This window comes from Coregonus lavaretus (assembly GCF_964263955.1).
Source record: "Coregonus lavaretus genome assembly, chromosome: 23".
NCBI lineage: Eukaryota > Metazoa > Chordata > Actinopteri > Salmoniformes > Salmonidae > Coregonus > Coregonus lavaretus.
Window position 1 is genome coordinate 22,178,425 of NC_140010.1, and position 19,660 is coordinate 22,198,084.

Sequence of the window (19,660 nt, forward strand, 5' to 3'; positions counted from 1 at the left end):
AATTAGAGAGAACCCAAAGCAAGTACTGATTCCATCATCATAATTTGACTGTCCTTACTGTACAGTAGTACAGGCCAGGGGTTATGATGAGTGGCTTCCTAAAAGGAGACCTTCCTCATTCTCAAATCAATGGAGGAAATGACTAGCATGATGTCACTAAGAGGAGTGATGCATTTTCCCAGATTCAGAAAATGTTTCGCCTCAGCATATTGAGAAAGACAAAGCAGCACTCAATATGCATATGTCTGGGTTTGATGATAACTCATCATGGGTACGCTTGGTGTCATGAGTTTAGATATTATAAAATACTGTAGTTTCGTTGTGAAGAATGATGTGACGCTTAGTAGTGAAATATAATCATTTAACTTACATCATTGTAGTTAGAATACCTCATGATATGCTGCAGACCATATTATTTATTTTTCGTAGCTGTCTATTTAACCACAAACCGATGCTGGCACTAAAACCGCACTCAACGAGCTGTATAGGGCCATAAGCAAACTAGAAAATCTTCATCTCGAGGCGACGCTCCTAGTGGCCGGTGATTTTAATGTCTTGCCTAATTTCAACCAGCATGTCACCAGGCGAAAAAACTTTACGTCACACGGAAATGCATATAAAGCTCTCCCTCGCCCTCCATTTGTCAAATCTGACCATAACTCTATCCTCCTGATTCCTGCTTACAAGCAAAAACTCAAACACCATACATGGGAATATTTTGACTCAGTACTACAACCGTTAAAAACAAAGATTTATGGTAGCTGAAGACTGAGACTAAGCATTTGGGTTTGAAGTGCATTCATGTCATAATACAAGGGGCTGACATGGATTGCTTGGCCCATTAAGTGCAGGTCATTGTTGGTTCACCTCTCTGTTGCCTGTGAGCGTGAGTATGTTGGCTGGGTGCCTGGGTGGGTCAGGGGTATAATCTGTCTGTGTGAGGCCCCCAGACACACCCTGGGAATGGGGCATCTGGCATCGCAGCGGCAGGGCTGGTGCTGGGGCAGGGCTGGTGCTGGTGGAGGACTGGTGCTGGGGAATAACTGATGCTGGGGCAGGGCTGGCAGGGTGCACCGTAGCAAAACATTTAAAAGCGTTTATCAATTGAAACAGAAAACAAGCGGTTCTTATTGGACAAGTTCAGGAAGTTGCTCCCTGTTCCAGTCCTTTTCTTTCTTCGTTTGGTGCCAAATTAATACAACTCAGGTGCCAGTAGGCAGGGCCTCTGTTGGAGACTAATTCAGGGCCCTACAGTAGCTGCATCCTGGAAAAACAGGAGTTGGATCAGTCTGTGTATCAATTCACAGTCTGGTAACGTTTCATTAGGGCCATATTCAGTCATTAGACCTTTAGCAATGACAGTAACCAAAGTCAGAATTTCATAAGCATCATGTCTACTGTGTTCTGTTTTAAAGCAGAAATGGGATTCTTAGAAACCTCTGAAGTGCAGTTACCATAGTAATCACTAGCTGACTCTGGGGACTTGAAGGCATGCACAGAGTCATAGAAAGTTTAACTAATCTCAAGAAACTTGAATTCATATCACTTAAATGTGCAACACTGACTGTTCAGATTTAGTAATATTTCTGCTAGGGAAATATAAATGTGGTACAATCACAGATGAGATGCTGTGATCAGTACAAATTTATAAACAAAATATAAGTGTTCAACCTCCGTCCATTCAAAATGGTGTTGCATATAATCCACATTTAATGAGGCACTTACGGAAAGTATTAACGGTCAAAGCTTACACCTACACTAAGCTTGAAAGCAGCAGTTTTGTGAAAACATCCAACTGCAGTTTGATCATTTCCACATTAACTTTACAGATGCGGCACTTGTATGTGGTTATTTGTGACAAAATTAGTTTAATATCAGTGCTCTTAATGTAGAGAGCTACAAAAATTATAGAGGCACCAAAACACAGACACTAATTGGTCACCAAGTTGGCCTCCGCTGAACATGTTCTCATGTAATGGAATAGTAGAAGCAGTGTACAGTGCTGTAGTCAAATAGCCCCGGGGTGAGCCGGTAGATTCTGGGGGGTTATGTTTGGACGGTTGCCCAGACTACCAGTGGAGCATATCATTTTTGTGTGTGTGAGGATTTAATAGATTGGTGGAGCTGTAGTCAATAGCTAGCCTCATCTTAATTCTGAGCATCTCTCTCTCTGGCAGTAAAAGTGTATGTTCGAGAAACAAGCTCTTTCAAGCCTTTATGTTTAAATGGTTAGATTAGCATTGTAAATATAGATGTAGGTAATTAGCTGGAAATAGCTAGCAGCTTAAAAGTGATGTTCCATCCACTCTAAGGTTCTGCGTCCCAAATGGCACCATATTCCTTATATAGTGCACTACATTTGACCAGAGCCCTATGGGTAGTAGTGGACTATAAAAGGAATAGGGTGCCATTTGGAACTCTGCCTAGAACAAGCAAGTGTATAGCTGTTTCTGCCAATGCTAAGGTTAACTCAACTTTAGTGTCACTTGAGACATTCTCACTGTGTAACAATTAACTCCACTTTTAGAAAACAATTGGTCTTTATTTATTAATTAATTTGCAATGACAGGTTAAATGTACTTATAAACTGGGTGGTTCGAGCCCTGAATGCTGATTGGCTGACAGCCGTGGTATATCACGGGTATGACAAAACATGTATTTGTTACTGCTCTAATTACGTTGATAACCAGTTTATAATAGCAATAAGGCACCTCCGGGGTTTATGGTATATGGCCAATATACCACTGCTAATGACTTTGTCCAGGTACTCCGCGTTGCTTAGTGCCTAAGAACAGCCCTTAACTGTGGTATATTGGCCATATACCACACCCCCTCGGGCCTTATTTCTTAAATGTATCATAATCATTATTCTAGCTACAATACCAAGCTGAAGTTATGTAACCTTGACATCACTTTCTCTGTGTTTATTGTTTCTAGCCACACTATGTCTGTATTCACAGAATCAACTGCAATAGCACTACATAATTCACATCAAATCCATGTGCATCCTTAGGCATACCTAACACAGGATAACACAACACAACATCAGAAACTCTCTTACTGCTGAATGCAGTCTGTTGGATAGGAGCTGTAAGACCCACTTTTAGAAGTTAGACTTGGTGAAATTCATTCTAGATAGGATTATAATATGAAAATGGATGGAAAGCATTTGAGTGGCACATATAAACACAAATATGATATGACTCTCTATATGCATGCATGACCAAAGGGGGTCATACTGTGGGGAAGTCAAGGGGTAGCACATTAGCTGATACGCCAAGAGATCCAAACTTCTTGACAAGGTCGCTAGGTGTCCTGTAATTTGACTTATGGATGTATTGTTTCCTTTTGTTCCAGGTATTTCCACGCCATCTACCTGGGCATCCGGAGCCGGCGCAGTGGGGACCATGACCGCTGGAGGTTCTACTGGAGGATGGTGTATGAGTTTGCTGACGTCAGCATGCTGCACCTCCTGGCCACCTTCCTGGAGAGCGCTCCTCAGCTGGTCCTGCAGCTCTGCATCATCATCCAGACCCACAAACTGCAGGCTGTCCAAGGTACTGGTATTACAACTCTCCCTCTCATCCCATCTGTCTGCCACTATACACATACTGTAAATACACAGGCCATCCAACGTACTTTCTGAAACCACACTTTCACATACTCTCTCCATCCCCCACTATTCCCATTCATTGTCTCTGTCTGTTGTAAATCAGTCACATTGCACTGTTAAGGTTTTCCTGGTAGGGATACCACGGTTTAAAAGAACACCACCACCCAAGTGTTCTATTGTAGGCCAGGCCTGTGTGGAACACTTATTTGTTAGTGTAAACAAAAGCACATCAATGTAAAGTCTGCTCTTGGAAATGCAGGCTTAATGTCATGTTGAGCTCAGAAAGAGTGTGGTCCTCTCTCCGGGGCAATGAATCATGTTTAATTATGCTTTCACACGCACACCTCGCACACCTCGCATGCCTCGCACTTGTAAACGCACACACACACACCCAAGCAAACGCACGCACAGGGGCAGGAAGGCTGGCCACATGTAGGCCAGTGGAGGGCTTCCAGGCCTGCTGTGGGCTTAAACACTACCACAAGTCTTCCCCTTGTCCATAGTCCCCACAACTCCACAGGCTTGCTTTGCTCTACCTTCTCTTCTTCTGTGCTGAGCCGCGGGAAGGAGAGTCTTTACTGCACTTAAGAGGCACTAATGCTCTTTCTGCTGTGCTAAAGAAAATTGGGCCTCTGACGTTAGAGGAGGGGAGAGGAGGGGAGAGGGGTTTGGAAAAATCTGTGATGAGCTTGAGAGGGAGAGAAAACAATAGATCCCTGAGGTTAAGAAAGGTGTTATTTTGATCATGCGGCCATGGCCACAGACATTCACATCTCTCTCTCTCTCTCTCTCTCACTCACTCACTCAAAGTATCACTGAGAGAGTTATCCAGAGAGTTAGTTATCCAGCTCTGTTGCTTGCAGTGAGAAAACCATATAGTGCCTTTTTATAAAAGCAGTGACGAACCAGTGAGAGAAACTGTCAGTAACACAGTGACAATGCCAAAGGCATGAGTCTATGAGGAGAAAACCACTCATACACTGAAAAAGCTTAGCTGTACAGTGTACCAGGAAGCAGACACTCATGAACGTTTTATTTCCACAATATCCATTTCTCAGTGCTGTCAACAGTAATGACCCTGCTGCTGCTGCTGAAGCAGGTATTTCCACACAGGCTATGTCTGAAATTAAAACAAATTCCCTATATAGTGCTTATACTATATAGTATCCTGTATAGTACTTTTGGCCATAACCTTTGTTGTCCAAAATGTCCCCCAATTCCCTATAACATAGTGCACTAGTCTGGTTAAAGGTAGTGCACTACATAGGGAATAGGGTACCATTTGGGACATTGCAGCCCCAGTGCTGCAGTGATGCTGCTGTGGTTTACATAACCCTGCCCCTCCTTGGTCCCCAGCCCGCCCCCTTTCCCAAATTACTAAGGCTTCTGTGAGCAGGAGGAGAGTAAGGAGCATTACATAACCAGTCAAATCACACTGCCCAGTAGCCAGGCAGCACGCTGCTGGACTGTGGCAGCCCGGCAGGTTCCTCTGGCTCTGGCTTCCCTCTCCTCCTCCTCCTCCTCCTCCTCCTCCTCGAGATGTGCTGCACGTGTGTGTGTGTGTGTGTGTGAGGGCAGAGGAAGGGCAGAGGAAGGGCTTTGCTTCCTTCCGCAGGCACACACCCACACACATGCACTAAACTAAACGCGCACAAACACACGCACGCAGGGCCTAGCTCCAGAATAAGAATCGCATCCCCCTCCCAGTCCCCTGCCACTCCTGGCCTCAGCCTGTTAATCATCCCACTCCACACAGTAGTCATTAAACCCTTTCATCACGTCCCAACACCTAATGGCCTGGCCTGCATCTAACTGGGTTAAAGACTGTCATTAATCAATGACAAACAAATACACACATATAAATAGATAGGCCTATCAATATAGTAGATAGATACAGTTGATAAAAAAGCATCTGCTTAAAGGCATAGCTATATTATTGATAGACATACAAACAGGAGACAGACAGACAGACACAGACAGACAGTTGTCTACTTTAGAGAAAAGTAGGAACATGACAGAAAATCATTGTGTTCTTCCATTTCTGTCTACACAAAAACGTGTTATCTAGAACCTAAAAGGGTTCTTCAGCTGTCCCCATAGGATAGCCCTTTGAAAAACTAGTTTTGGTTCCAGGTAGAACCCTTTTTGGTTTCAAGTAGAAGCCTTTTGGTTGTGGAAAGGGTTTTACCTGGAACCAAAACTAGTTTTTCAAAGGGCTCTCCTATGGGAACAACTGAAGAACCCTTTTAGGTTCTAGATAGCACGTTTTAGTGTAGACAGAAGTGGAAGAACGCAATGATTTTCTGTCATGTTCCTACTTTATACATCACGCCATTCAGTTCTGACATCCTGAAAAAGAGAGAGCGGACATCTCTCTTAACAAACTGACTCGGTTTGACTTTGAAGTGAAATTAATTAGAAAGCACAGGAGTCAGCCATATGTTAATGTCTGATAACAAAATGCAATTGACTGTAATGGTCCTGGGTGTTAAAGGCCAGGAACAGGGAGATAAGTAATGCATATACTGTAGTTACACTTAAGCCCATAGTGACTATTTGGGAGACATTACACAAAGGGTATCTACAGAAAGGGTAATTGGGTAACACTTTGCTGTACTGTAAGGCTCCTTGAGTGAGGTGACAGGATTGACATTGGCTCTATATACATATCCATCCACAAGGAGGCAAAGAGTTTTGAGCGAGGCTGTAAATAAAATATTGATTCTTTGATATGTATGTACATTGAAGCTGTCCTATATTTGCTCTATCATCTAAACTCTTCATTTACATTTGAAAGGGTGTTTGGATGGCTTTCATTTTAAACTTTTGAAGCTGGATTTATTTATCCAGTTCCAGGATAATTAATTGATTATGTATGAGGTTGTTGCTACATGGACAAAAATGTCCATAGCAGCCAGTCACATCATAATCCAGGATCTAGATTAGACAGACAAGTCTCTTCCCACAGCAGTCTGCAGTCTAGAAGGATGGATTTCGTTTTGTGCCCCATCATCATGTTTTCTCTTACTTTCTGGAGTAAAACCAAAGCCATCTCTGGTAAAACTGAAATGGAGATATCCAGGACAGCTCTACCACCAGACAGAGCACAGCTTGTTGCCAGATCTCTCTGTGTAACTCTTTATTGTAAGAGGAGCCAAGGGAGCTGCGTTGAAATAAATAGCAATCATCTCCATTTAAATGTGATCTGATCTATTATAACCTTTAAAGTCACAATATGCTCACAGGTTGATCAAGAACTAGTCCACACAGCCAGGCCGCTAGACTATTGGATAAACTGGGGTGTCACGGATTCCGCCGAGGCTGCTCCTCCTCCTTGTTCGGGCAGGCTTCGGCGTTCGTCGTCCCCGGAGTACTAGCTGCCACCGTTGAATGTTTCTATGTTTGATTGCTTTTGTCTGTCTATTGCACCTGTGTCCGTTTGTGTCTGATTATGTGTTCTATAAGTTGCCTGTTTTGTATTGGTTAGGTTGTGTGTTGTTTTTCGCATGTCAGTTAGTGCTGCGTGTTTGCTCTGTTTGTTGTTTTGGAGTTTACGCACAGTTTGCGTAATCGCTCGCCTCTGTGTGTTTTTGAGGCCGTTTATTGTATTTTTGCCTAGTGGTTTACTAGTAAACTTTGTTCGACTAAGCTTCGGTGTCCTGCGCCTGACTTCCACACCACACTTACATCAGCCCTTGACAGAACAACACACCATTATGGTGTCAGCAGGAGCAGCGGCGGCACCCAAGTCGCTGGAGGATCGGATCAGCGACCAAGACACCATGATCCGGCAACTTGGGGCCGCCATGAACGAGGTGTCCAACACTCTACGCCGGTTGGTTACGGGAGAGGTGCCCACGCCTTCGCACACCTTACCATCACCATCGGCCAGTCCTCCTCTCCCAGCACCGGAACCCAGTGGCATTCGGCTCTCGCTCCCGAGGGCATATGATGGTTCTGCAGCCGGGTGTCAGGGGTTCCTCCTGCAGGTGGAACTATACCTGGCCACCATACACCCGGTGCCCTCGGGATACGAGAGCGTCTCCGCCCTCATCTCCTGTCTATCCGGCAAGGCGTTGGAGTGGGCCAACGCCGAATGGAGGGGAATAGACGCCGCTACCATCACCTACGCGGAGTTCTCCCGCCGCTTCAGGGCTGTGTTCGATCATCCACCTGAGGGGAAGGCGGCGGGGGAGCGTCTGTTCCACCTCCGACAGGGGAAGAGGAGTGCACAGGAGTTCGCCCTGGAGTTCCGGACTCTAGCGGCGGATGCGGGGTGGAATGAGAGGGCCCTCATCGACCATTACCGGTGTAGCCTACGAGAGGACGTTCGTCGTGAGCTGGCCTGCAGGGACACCAACCTATCCTTCGACCAGTTGGTGGACATTTCCATCCGTCTCGACACCCTGCTGGCTACCCGCGGACGTCCCGAGTGGGGGTCGTCCATTCCACCCTCCAGCACCTCCGAGCCGATTCCCATGGAGCTCGGGGGTGCTGGCGCTAGGGAGAGGAGGAGAGAGAACCCGAGGGGGTTCGTCCCCTGCACCAACTGTGGCCGTGGAGGACACACTGCGGCTAGGTGCTGGGGAGGGTCTCCTGGGAGAGGGGACAACAGGTCACGCACCGGGGAGTCATTTCAGGTGAGTAGGCGCCCCACTTACCCAGAGCTCTCTGTTGGTCACATGAGTATACCTGTGAGATTTCCACAGGTGGCACCTCATTCCCAGCATAAGGCGCTAGTAGATTCAGGCGCAGCTGGGAATTTTGTTGATCGTGAATTTTGTTATAGGCTAGGAATTCCCCTTCGGCCGGTAGAAGTCCCTTTTCCTGTTCATGCCCTAGACAGCCGGCCGCTGGGGTCGGGGTTGATCAGAGAAGTCACAGCACCACTTAAGATGACGACGCAGGGGGGTCATGAGGAGATCATTCAGTTTTATCTGATCGACTCTCCTGCGTATCCCGTGGTGCTGGGGCTTCCCTGGTTAGGCGCCCATGATCCTACCATTGCGTGGCAACAGAGGGCTCTTATGGAGTGGTCTGCCCAGTGTGTAGGGAAATGTCTAGGTGTTTCCTTAGGGGCGACCTCGGTGGAGAGTCCGAACCAAGTGCCCGCAATGCGCATTCCCCCTGAATATGAGGATTTAGCACTTGTGTTCAGCAAAACTAGGGCAACACGGCTACCACCTCATAGACAGGGGGATTGTGCGATAGATCTCCAAACAGGAGCGGCACTTCCGCGGAGCCGTGTGTATCCCCTGTCTCAAGAAGAGACAGCGGCTATGGAGACTTACATAGCCGAGTCCTTGGCACAGGGATACATCCGGTCCTCCACTTCCCCGGTTTCCTCGAGTTTCTTCTTTGTGAAGAAGAAGGACGGGGGTTTGCGCCCGTGTATTGATTACCGTAGTCTCAATCAGATCACGGTTAAGTACAGTTACCCTCTGCCTCTGATTGCGACTATGACGGAGTCATTACGCGGAGCGCGGTTCTTCACAAAGTTGGATCTCAGGAGCGTGTACAATCTGGTGCGCATTAGGGAGGGGGATGAATGGAAAACAGCATTTAGCACCACCTCGGGTCATTACGAGTATCTCGTCATGCCATACGGGTTAATGAATGCTCCTTCAGTCTTCCAATCCTTTGTTGACGAGATTTTCCGGGACATGCATGGGCAGGGTGTGGTAGTATACATTGACGACATCCTAGTGTACTCTTCTACCCGAGCCGAGCATGTAGCCCTGGTGCGCCGAGTATTGAGGAGGCTGTTGGAGCATGACTTGTATGTTAAGGCAGAGAAATGCCTGTTTTTCCAGGAGTCCATCTCCTTTTTGGGTTATCGATTGTCCGCGTCTGGTGTGAAGATAGAGGTTGACCGTGTGTCGGCCGTGCGTAATTGGCAAACTCCAACCACTGTAAAAGAGGTGCAGCAGTTTTTGGGTTTTGCTAATTACTACCGGAGGTTTATCCGGGGCTTTGGACAGGTGGCAGCTCCCATTACGTCCCTGCTAAAGGGTGGTCCGGTGCGTTTGCAGTGGTCAGCTGAAGCGGACAGGGCATTTGTTAGACTGAAGAACCTGTTCACTTCGGCTCCGGTGCTGGCGCATCCGGACCCCGCTTTACCATTTCAAGTTGAGGTAGACGCATCCGAGGCCGGTATTGGGGCAATCCTGTCGCAACGGTCCGGCACGCCACCCAAGCTCCGCCCCTGTGCGTTCTACTCTAAGAAGCTCAGCTCGGCGGAGCGTAATTATGACGTAGGGGACAGGGAGCTGTTGGCTGTAGTCCAGGCCCTAAAGGTGTGGAGGCATTGGCTTGAGGGGGCTCAACACCCTTTCCTCATTCTGACTGACCACCGTAACCTGGAGTACATCCGGGCAGCTAGGAAATTGAACCCTCGTCAGGCTAGGTGGAACATGTTCCTGACCCGGTTTGTTTTTAAGATCACATACATCCCAGGGTCCCAGAACGGTAAGGCAGACGCCCTGTCCCGGCGGTATGACACAGAGGAGAGGTCCATCGAGCCTACTCCCATACTGCCGGAGTCTTGTCTGGTGGCTCCGGTTGTGTGGGAGGTCGATGCGGAGATCGAGCGGGCACTGCGTACCGACCCTACTCCCCCCGAGTGTCCTGTGGGGCGGACGTACGTTCCGCTCGAGGTTCGTGACCGCCTTATTTATTGGGCTCATACATCACCCTCCTCTGGACATCCAGGTATTGGCCGGACAGTGCACTGCCTTAGCGTGAAATACTGGTGGCCAACGTTAGCTAGGGATGTGAGGGTTTATGTCTCCTCCTGCTCGGTGTGCGCCCAGTGTAAGGCGCCTAGACATTTGCCCAGGGGAAAGTTACATCCCCTGCCCGTTCCACAACGACCATGGTCCCACCTCTCGGTGGATTTTGTGACCGACCTTCCCCCCTCCCAGGGGAATACCACCATTTTGGTCGTTGTGGATCGGTTTTCCAAGGCCTGTCGTCTCCTCCCAATGCCGGGTCTCCCTACTGCCCTACAGACCGCTGAGGCCCTATTTACCCACGTGTTCCGGCACTATGGGGTCCCCGAGGATATTGTGTCTGACCGAGGTCCCCAGTTCACCTCCAGAGTCTGGGGGGCGTTCATGGAACGCTTGGGGGTCTCGGTGAGCCTTACCTCGGGGTACCACCCAGAGAGCAATGGGCAGGTTGAACGAGTCAACCAGGATGTGGGTAGGTTTCTGAGGTCCTATTGCCAGGGCCGGCCGGAGGAGTGGTCTAGGTATATCCCCTGGGCAGAGATGGCCCAGAACTCTCTCCGCCACTCCTCCACCAATTTAACACCTTTCCAGTGTGTTTTAGGGTATCAGCCGGTCCTGGCACCATGGCACGAGAGCCAGATCGAGGCCCCTGCGGTGGATGAGTGGATTCGGCGCTCGGAGGAGACGTGGGACGCTGCACATGTCCATCTGCAGCGGGCCATCAGTCGACAAAAGGCGAGCGCCGATCCCCACCGCAGTGAGGGACCGGTATACGCACCGGGAGATCGAGTCTGGCTCTCGACTCGAAACCTGCCCCTCCGCCTGCCCTGCCGGAAGCTGGGTCGGCGGTTTGTGGGGCCCTTTAAAGTCCTAAGAAGATTGAACGAGGTGTGTTACAGGTTACAACTGCCTATTGATTACAAGAATATTAACCCCTCGTTCCATGTGTCTCTTCTCAGGCCGGTGGTAGCTGGCCCACTCCAAGAAGATGAGATAGGTGAGACCCCTCCGCCCCCTTTGGACATCGAGGGGGCCCCGGCGTACAGGGTCCGGACCATCTTGGACTCGAGGCGCCGGATGAGTGGTCTCCAGTATCTCGTGGAGTGGGAGGGGTACGGTCCGGAGGAACGGTGCTGGGTGCCTAGGAGGGACATCCTAGATCCATCCCTCCTGACTGAGTTCCACCGTGGGCATCCCACGCGCCCGGGTCCGCGTCCTCCTGGCCGTCCCCGAGGCCGGGGTCGGCGCACGGCTGGAGCCGCGCGTCAAGGGGGGGGTACTGTCACGGATTCCGCCGAGGCTGCTCCTCCTCCTTGTTCGGGCAGGCTTCGGCGTTCGTCGTCCCCGGAGTACTAGCTGCCACCGTTGAATGTTTCTATGTTTGATTGCTTTTGTCTGTCTATTGCACCTGTGTCCGTTTGTGTCTGATTATGTGTTCTATAAGTTGCCTGTTTTGTATTGGTTAGGTTGTGTGTTGTTTTTCGCATGTCAGTTAGTGCTGCGTGTTTGCTCTGTTTGTTGTTTTGGAGTTTACGCACAGTTTGCGTAATCGCTCGCCTCTGTGTGTTTTTGAGGCCGTTTATTGTATTTTTGCCTAGTGGTTTACTAGTAAACTTTGTTGGACTAAGCTTCGGTGTCCTGCACCTGACTTCCACACCACACTTACATCAGCCCTTGACATGGGGTCATGCGGCACAGCTCAACCAGTATTCATTTCCCAGTTTGCTTCACTCTCTCTTTGCTCTTGAGGATGTAATAAAGCAATGAAGCAAGTGTGTTTACTGAGCGGACTAGCTGGCTCACTTTATAGGAAAGAGTAAGTAGCTGTCATGCCCCGTAATAACGACTGTTCCTCACTTCTTATTTGAACAATGATTGAATAGCATGGTTTATTATTAAGCTTCCCAAAGAAAATGGAGAGTGGACTGGATGGGGACATCCCATTCTGAACAGGCTGATGGAAAACAAGCCTTAGTTTTTAATTGGATACAAACCTGTTGCAATTAAGTTTTCATTGTGTTAATAGGAAGCTGTCTTCATTATGCATGGACCAACAGCACCATTGTATAATCGCCAGAGAGAGAGAGATCAATGATCACAAATGGCACACTATTCCCTATATAGTGGGCGGCTCTATAGGGCTCTGGTCAAAAGTAGTGCACTACATAATGCAGGTGTATTCAACTCTTAACCTACGAGGTCCGGAGCCTGCTGGTTTTCTGTTCTACCTGATAATTAATTGCACACACCTGGTGTCCCAGGTCAAAATCAGTCCCTGATTAGAGGGGAACAATGAAAAAATGCAGTGGAACTGGCTTCGAGTTCCAGAGTTGAGTTTGAAGGATATAGGGAATAGGGTAACATTTTGGATGTATCCCAGGATATTTATGTGGTCCTCCTCCATGTGATTTAAAGGGTCGCATGAACTTGAATGGTGCCAATTAGCCTCCTATTGCTCCTACTTTCAGTGTTTGCAGTCAGATTGTAGTCTAAAGAGTTTCCCTTGAATCCCTAGGGCAGGGGTAGGCAACCCTGAACCAGGTGTGTTGAATTTAGGCAATCACAGAACTGATCAATTAGGTCAGGTGTGGTGCCTATATTTGAAACAGAATCCTGCAGTACCTGTGGCACTCCAGGAACAGGGTTGCCGACCCCTGCCCTAGGGGGTTACGGTTACGGAGGAATAATAAACAGTAGATGTATTCAATAGGATTTAACAAAAAGCTAGTAAAATGCAGTAATTTCAGTCCGTCCACTTGTGCTCTTTGCCTCTTGCACTTAGTCAGACCAAAGGATTGTGTGTGTGTGTGTAAAGACGTCTCGGGGCGGTCGTCTGTGTGTACATGCATGTGTAGGCTGTTTTCTCCCTCTGGTATGGAGGCCATTCTCCTCTCACGCTTCATAGAGGACGATCACTCCAGCACCATGAGCACTTGGCACTTGAACCATGGCACCCAGCTCCTCAGAGAAACCCAGTGTCATACAGCCAGGGATCACTAGACCTCTGCCAACACCACAGCCATCTTTACTGGATTTTACTGAGTACAAAGCAACAATAAAGTCCCTCAGTTCAGATATTTCAGAGCTAAACACCACCAGTGGGCCCTGTATTTTACAGGCAGCTTGGAAAAGAATGGGTTTCATATTGAGCTAATTGCGCTGCGGAGAGTCACTGAGTGGAGGAATATATAATGTTATGCAGTTCCTCCTGAAGGGTTGTTTGTCTCCAAATGTGCTTGGGTGCAAAAAACTTTGTTTGGCCCCCGGTTCTGTTTGGTGTTGCCTTGCTCTGTGACGAGTACTGAGGATACGAAGAGGCAGGACGCAGACGCAGGAATCAACAATGTAAAGGTTTACTTAACATTGAGCAAGAGAACAATAAAGAGCGAGGACATGACACTAACAATCACACACAACACAACACTGAACAGTCCAGGGCTATATAGGGGTGGTGATGAGGTGCAGGTGCGCTGGAGGTGATTAGGGTGCGTTGGGTTTCCATTCCGGTGTTGCCGAGGTGGTGCGCTCAGACCGGTGGCTCAGTAGACCGGCGAATCAGAGCGCCGGAGGGGAGCAACGGGAGGAGACGTGACATGCTTTTTGAAAAGTGTTCTCGTTTAAATACTTCCTGGAAATGTATTTTTTCTTCACACATTTCTTGTGACTCATCCATTTGAGACATTATACGTACCCGTACAGTATCTATTAAAGAGTCGTCACATCATGGCAGACTTACAGGAAGGAAAAACTCCACACATTACTCCCATGTAGGCTACCACACTCTTTGATTATGTTATACCTGTGAATGTGATCATGACTGTGAGTCTCATTCGTTTTTTTGTCCTTTCTGTGTCTCCATAGGAATGACAGCGGCTGCCTCCCTGGTGTCTCTTGCCTGGGCCTTGGCATCCTATCAGAAAGCCCTGCGAGACTCCCGGGATGATAAGAAGCCAATCAGCTACCTGGCCGTCATCATCCAGTTCTGCTGGCACTTCTTCACCATCGCCGCCCGGGTCATCACCTTCGCCCTGTTTGCCTCCGTGTTCCAGCTCTACTTTGGTATCTTCATTGTCCTCCACTGGTGCATTATGACCTTCTGGATAGTCCACTGTGAGACCGAGTTCTGTATCACCAAGTGGGAGGAGATTGTCTTTGACATGGTTGTGGGGATCATCTACATCTTCAGCTGGTTTAATGTGAAGGAGGGTCGTACTCGGTGTAGGCTCTTCATCTACTACTTTGTGATCCTGCTGGAGAACACTGCTCTGAGTGTCCTGTGGTACCTGTACCGCGTCCCTCAGACCACTGACGCCTTCGCCGTCCCCGCCCTCTGTGTCATCTTCAGCAGCTTCCTCACCGGCATCGTCTTCATGCTCATGTACTACACCTTCTTTCACCCCAACGGGCCCCGCTTCGGACGCTCGCCCAGCCTCGTGCTGGACGACCCCACCGCTGCCTTCACGCTGCCCGCCGAGGGGGCCACCAACTCGCTGAGGTCCAACCGTGGTGCGCCCCTGATCTCAGGGGACGGCACCATTGGCAGGGACGGCAAATACACTGAGAGGGACGGCTGCATGCCCGTGTTTCAGGTGAGACCCACCGCCCCCTCCACGCCGTCCTCCCGCGCCCCGCGCATCGAGGAGACGGTCATCAAAATAGACCTGTGTCGGAACCGCTATCCGGCCTGGGAGAGGCACGTACTGGACAGGAGTATACGCAAGGCCATCCTGGCTATCGACTGCTCCCCCACGCCACCCAGACTCCAGTACAAAGATGACACTACAGTTCAGGAGCGCCTGGAGTACGAGACCACGTTGTAGCCCTGCACTGCTGCCTGGACGCCTGGATGTTGGATCCTTAGAAATGCAAAACCATAATAAAGGATGACCATCAACTCGGATTTACAGCAGGACTGTGGCAATAATACGTTATTAGCTCTCTCTCTCTCTCCTTCAATACATACTAGCGTTGAACCATGATGTTGATTGTCATGGGTAAGAATAGACACAGCTTATTAGTTGATTTGACGGAGGGATATATTAATTTTTTCTAAACGGAGTTCCTCTTTTTGGGTTTATTTGGTTGATGTTGTCGTTATTGTATTGTTTAATTATTTTTAATTTTATGTCCGTCAGGGATTCTCTTATTTGATAAAAGGCCATTGCACACACACATAAAAATTTGTCCCAATAGTCTACCATAATAAAAGCAGTGTTCTAATGAATGACATCATGCCCCTTCATAACAGATCCTTATGAAGGTTCGTAACAGGTTATAACAGGTCGTTATGAATGTCTTCTGAGCTCTGCCACCCAGGTGGAACCAAGCAGAGGACCATACACATTCTCCTGATGTAACCAATGTACCTGATGACTCAATGTAGGGTCATTGCTGGTTCTTAATGTTTACCTTTGGTATCTCATATCTACAGTAATTTCTATTACCACCATCTTAGATCTGCAAATATGTACTTTACATTTACAGTATACAAGTAATATCCCCTGATATACATAGAGTGGACGTGGTGATTAACAAAAATAAATAAAAAATAGTCAGCTAATGGTCCTGATTCACATTTAGGATGGTTCTAGTTATTTCTAATTCAAAGAAAACAGGTGACAAAGTAGTACACACGGTCCATGATGTAATTAGCGACATGAGTAGGGAGTTGTGTCTTTCATACTTTACACGTGTACTGGTCCATGAGTTCTGATCTGATTTCATCAGCCATGTTGTCCTAGTGCCAAAAGGTCTGAAACTACTGGATTTTGTGGACTAAGTGTGCGGGTGGCTGTGACTGCCAGTAACTGGATATTAGTAGATTCAGGCAGGGCAGAACTGCTATTTACTTTGAAGAAGCTTAGTACTGTACCTGGTAATCATGCTGTTTATATGCCACATAAAACCGGAATGTTCCTGTATTGTGGAGAGACTGAAGGACAAACCTCATCTTTTTTCTCGCCTGGATAAAAGGCGGCATGCCAAGAATAACTTCCTGGCAGCTCCTATTTACAGTCCAGCCTTGTGCAGCTCTGGTCTGGGCTGCCATGCGTCCATACGGCTGATAAGGATCAGTCTGCTTGGCCACACAGTCCTGTTCTGTACGGAGAGGAGGATAGGACACAAACGAGAAGCCACTTCAGCCAAACTACTCTCATAACTGAAGCACCTGCAGGATGTACTGTCATCATAGATGCCCCATTCTTTTTTATGTTTTACCTAACTCATGTAAAAGTGTATTGCCATCCGTGTGTGTGTGTGTGTGTGTGTGTGTGTGTGTGTGTGTGTGTGTGTGTGTGTGTGTGTGTGTGTGTGTGTGTGTGTGTGTGTGTGTGTGTGTGTGTGTAAGAGAGATAAAGCATGGCGTAGGAGGGTATGTGTAGATGCTACAATCAGTGGTCATTTTGTCTGCAGCTATATATTGTAGTGTAATGAACTAGAGACGTGCACTTCTGCACTATGGTGCGACAGGCTGCTGTAGCCTATACTCAACACAAGATCAGTACCAATTCTAGGGTGTATACCACTGATATCATTGTAGCTGTCAACACCAAACATCAATGGTGTCAAGATGGTCTTTTGAGCAGGAAACAACAAGTATTTCACCTTTTATGCTCTGACTTAAGCCCCAGGCACTATGACTGTGGATGTGATATCTAAAAATATCTTCAAATATCTTGAAAAGGTGTCTTCACAAAATGTATGTAGCTTGTCTTTCAGTTCTAGGTCACAAGCGCTTCTTTTTTATGTCTTGTTCGTTTGAACTATGGAGAGAAGAGGGTGACAAGGAGGAGAGAAAAAAACAAGCACAAAACTTCAGTGGAATTAATCAGAGCACATTGAGGGAAGGAAACCATGATATTCAATGTGAGAGTGAGAAAAGGCTCTTGATCAGTCCAGAAAGATGTGCCTGTTGTTTTCGATTAGAGCTAGATTTTAAATCTCTACTGAATGGTTCAGATTTATTTTTGGTGAACTGTTTTTGTTGAAATGTCTTATTATTTGAATTATAAATATCCGTTAGTATGTGGGAAATTCTTGGTTTAATTTGCTTTCACATCATTTGCCTTGTTGTTGCAACATCACAAAAATGGTCTTAGTTATGTCTGTTCCCTTCTGTTCTGTGGTATGTTTTACTCAACTCCATTAAATATTCAGAAGTGAATGCTGCTACACATTCAAGAGACTCTCTAAAAAGGTTTTTTTGGTAATACATGCAGAAGCACTGGGTAAAATGATGTCCACAGCTCTGTTTACTTTGAGTTGAATTCAGTGTGGAGCAGCATTAATGTTTTTTTTTATTAGAACAACTTATTTTTTCAGTTTCTCTCATTAATCCAGGGGTGTCAAACTTACAGATCTGGCCCGCGAGCCCATTTAATCCGGCCTGCAAGATAGTTTTAGTGTATATGTTAAAAATTAAAGTTAAAAAAAAAATGTTCTGGGGAAAACGATCTCAATCGAAATGGCAACAACAAAAAATACAAAACTGTAGAAATTATAATGGACCTACATTTATAGTCTCTTTATGCTGCTCCACACTGAATTCAACTCCAAGTAAAAAGAGCTGTGGACGTGATTTTACCCAGTGCTTCTGCATGTATTACCCCCCACAAAAACTTTTTTAGAGAGTCTCTTGAACGTGTAGCGGCATTCACTTCTGAATATTTAATAGAGTTGAGTAAAACATACCACAGAACAGTCACCGAAACAAAAAGCTAGACAGTCAGGGAGCATCCAAAATTCCAAAAGCGATGGATAGAGGACCATTTTCAGCAAACTTTGACGGCGAGGAAATATAACCAATTTTAAGGGTGGCTCTCCGGACCTTGGTGAAGACCAAATGCAGCCTGTGGGGCAAAATGAGTTTAACACGCCTGCATTAACCTGTCTGTGTTTTGTGTTTAATTTAAAATAAGCAGATTTTATTTATTTACAATGAAGACAGAAACCAAACAACAGGGGTGAAAAAGAGGAAAGCACAGGCTTAGAAATGAGCAAATTATCATGAATGGCACAACACTGGTGCTTTTGTCCTATTTTATCTTGGGATCTCTTATTTAGGTCTGCTATTGATGATACACTTATAGAGGTCAAATGAATTGCTCATCATCAACTAGTGAATCATTGAAGGTCACTTGGCCTAGTTCCATCTCCTCATCAATAAAACATTTAGTATATTATTCTCTCAATGTCACCCTGCACATGTCTTTCTTTAGCTTGCGTTGATTTCCTTTAGTCAATCTGATCCATGTTGATATGAGATTTTATCATGTTTTGTTCATATCACATTGTTTGCTTTCAACTGCTATTTTCATTTTCAGTGGGAGTCCCAGTGTTGATGATTTATTGGGGTCACGGCCACAAATAGACAACGCAAGTCTTGTTTTTCAGAATAGTGGTGTGTCTGACTGTGTCCTCATACATTGATATACACATAGGCTTCCGCAGTATTCATGTATATTGCGAAAAATTAACACCCACTGGACTCACCCAGTACACCACCCCTAAAAAGGCGAGACTTGTGCAAGACCTACAATCTAGCCAATATTCTACTATTTCTAAGTGTCGTTCTATCTTTAGAAAAAAGTAGTGTTGAGCTTAGAGTCAAACACAAATATGTGTCAGTCACTTTTTTATAGGGCAGAGGGTCAGGAAAGGTCAAAAGAGTCATTATTAGTACATCGAAAATACATTCCCTGTTGTCACAACTGAGTGGGAAAATCTCCTTTGGTCTTGTGGGTGATAATGATGAAATTATTATTACACCATCTGTAAAACCCATCTATACAGAAACACTTCGAAACATTTCAGGAAGGTGTCTAATTCTTTAATAAAATATAATAAAATGTGTTAGCACATCCACGGTTGAATCTCAGACTACCATTGTTCATCATCACCTCTGAAAAAGTGTGTAAATTGTACATATACCTACCTCAACATGGTTTCTGAACAGAATACCCTCCTCTGACATCATTGATACATGATACTGTACTGATCTTCTTACCAAGAGCATGAATCCAAATGTGAAACAAATGATAAGGTGTTCAGTGTTTTGATGGTGGATGGTATTCTGTTTACTACTGTAAGTGCATCAGCAAGCAGACTGAGACAACAGGAAAATGCACTTGTCAACAAACACGCTTCATTGTTTAAGAGGAATTCATGGTTGTGACTATTTAAGCTGCTTAGGCCTATATCTGTTTCGTTTGCCTTAAGAAAGTATTTATATGCTTTTGTTTAATTTCTTTCAATCTCATAAGGATTTGTTTTTGTCCTCTGGTTTTGTGGTTATGATGATCAAAGTGGTGTGAGG

At 46.4% G+C, this 19,660-nt stretch overlaps 1 protein-coding gene across 2 annotated transcripts in view; it reads left to right on the forward strand.

Annotated features, from left to right (window-relative positions):
* The window catches only part of LOC311098719 (XK-related protein 4-like), a gene marked incomplete at both ends in the record, with an annotated part of 75,039 nt that extends 59,875 nt beyond the window's left edge, over positions 1-15,164 (forward strand). Inside the window, 2 exons of one of the 2 annotated variants that reach the window (XM_084139257.1) lie at positions 3,358-3,557; positions 14,206-15,164. In XM_084139257.1, the coding sequence (XP_083995383.1) occupies positions 3,358-3,557; positions 14,206-15,164 (1,159 nt within the window). The remainder of the gene's footprint in view (positions 1-3,357; positions 3,558-14,205) is intronic. The other variant, XM_084139256.1, reaches the window with a different exon arrangement.
* Positions 15,165-19,660: the final 4,496 nt, after the last annotated feature.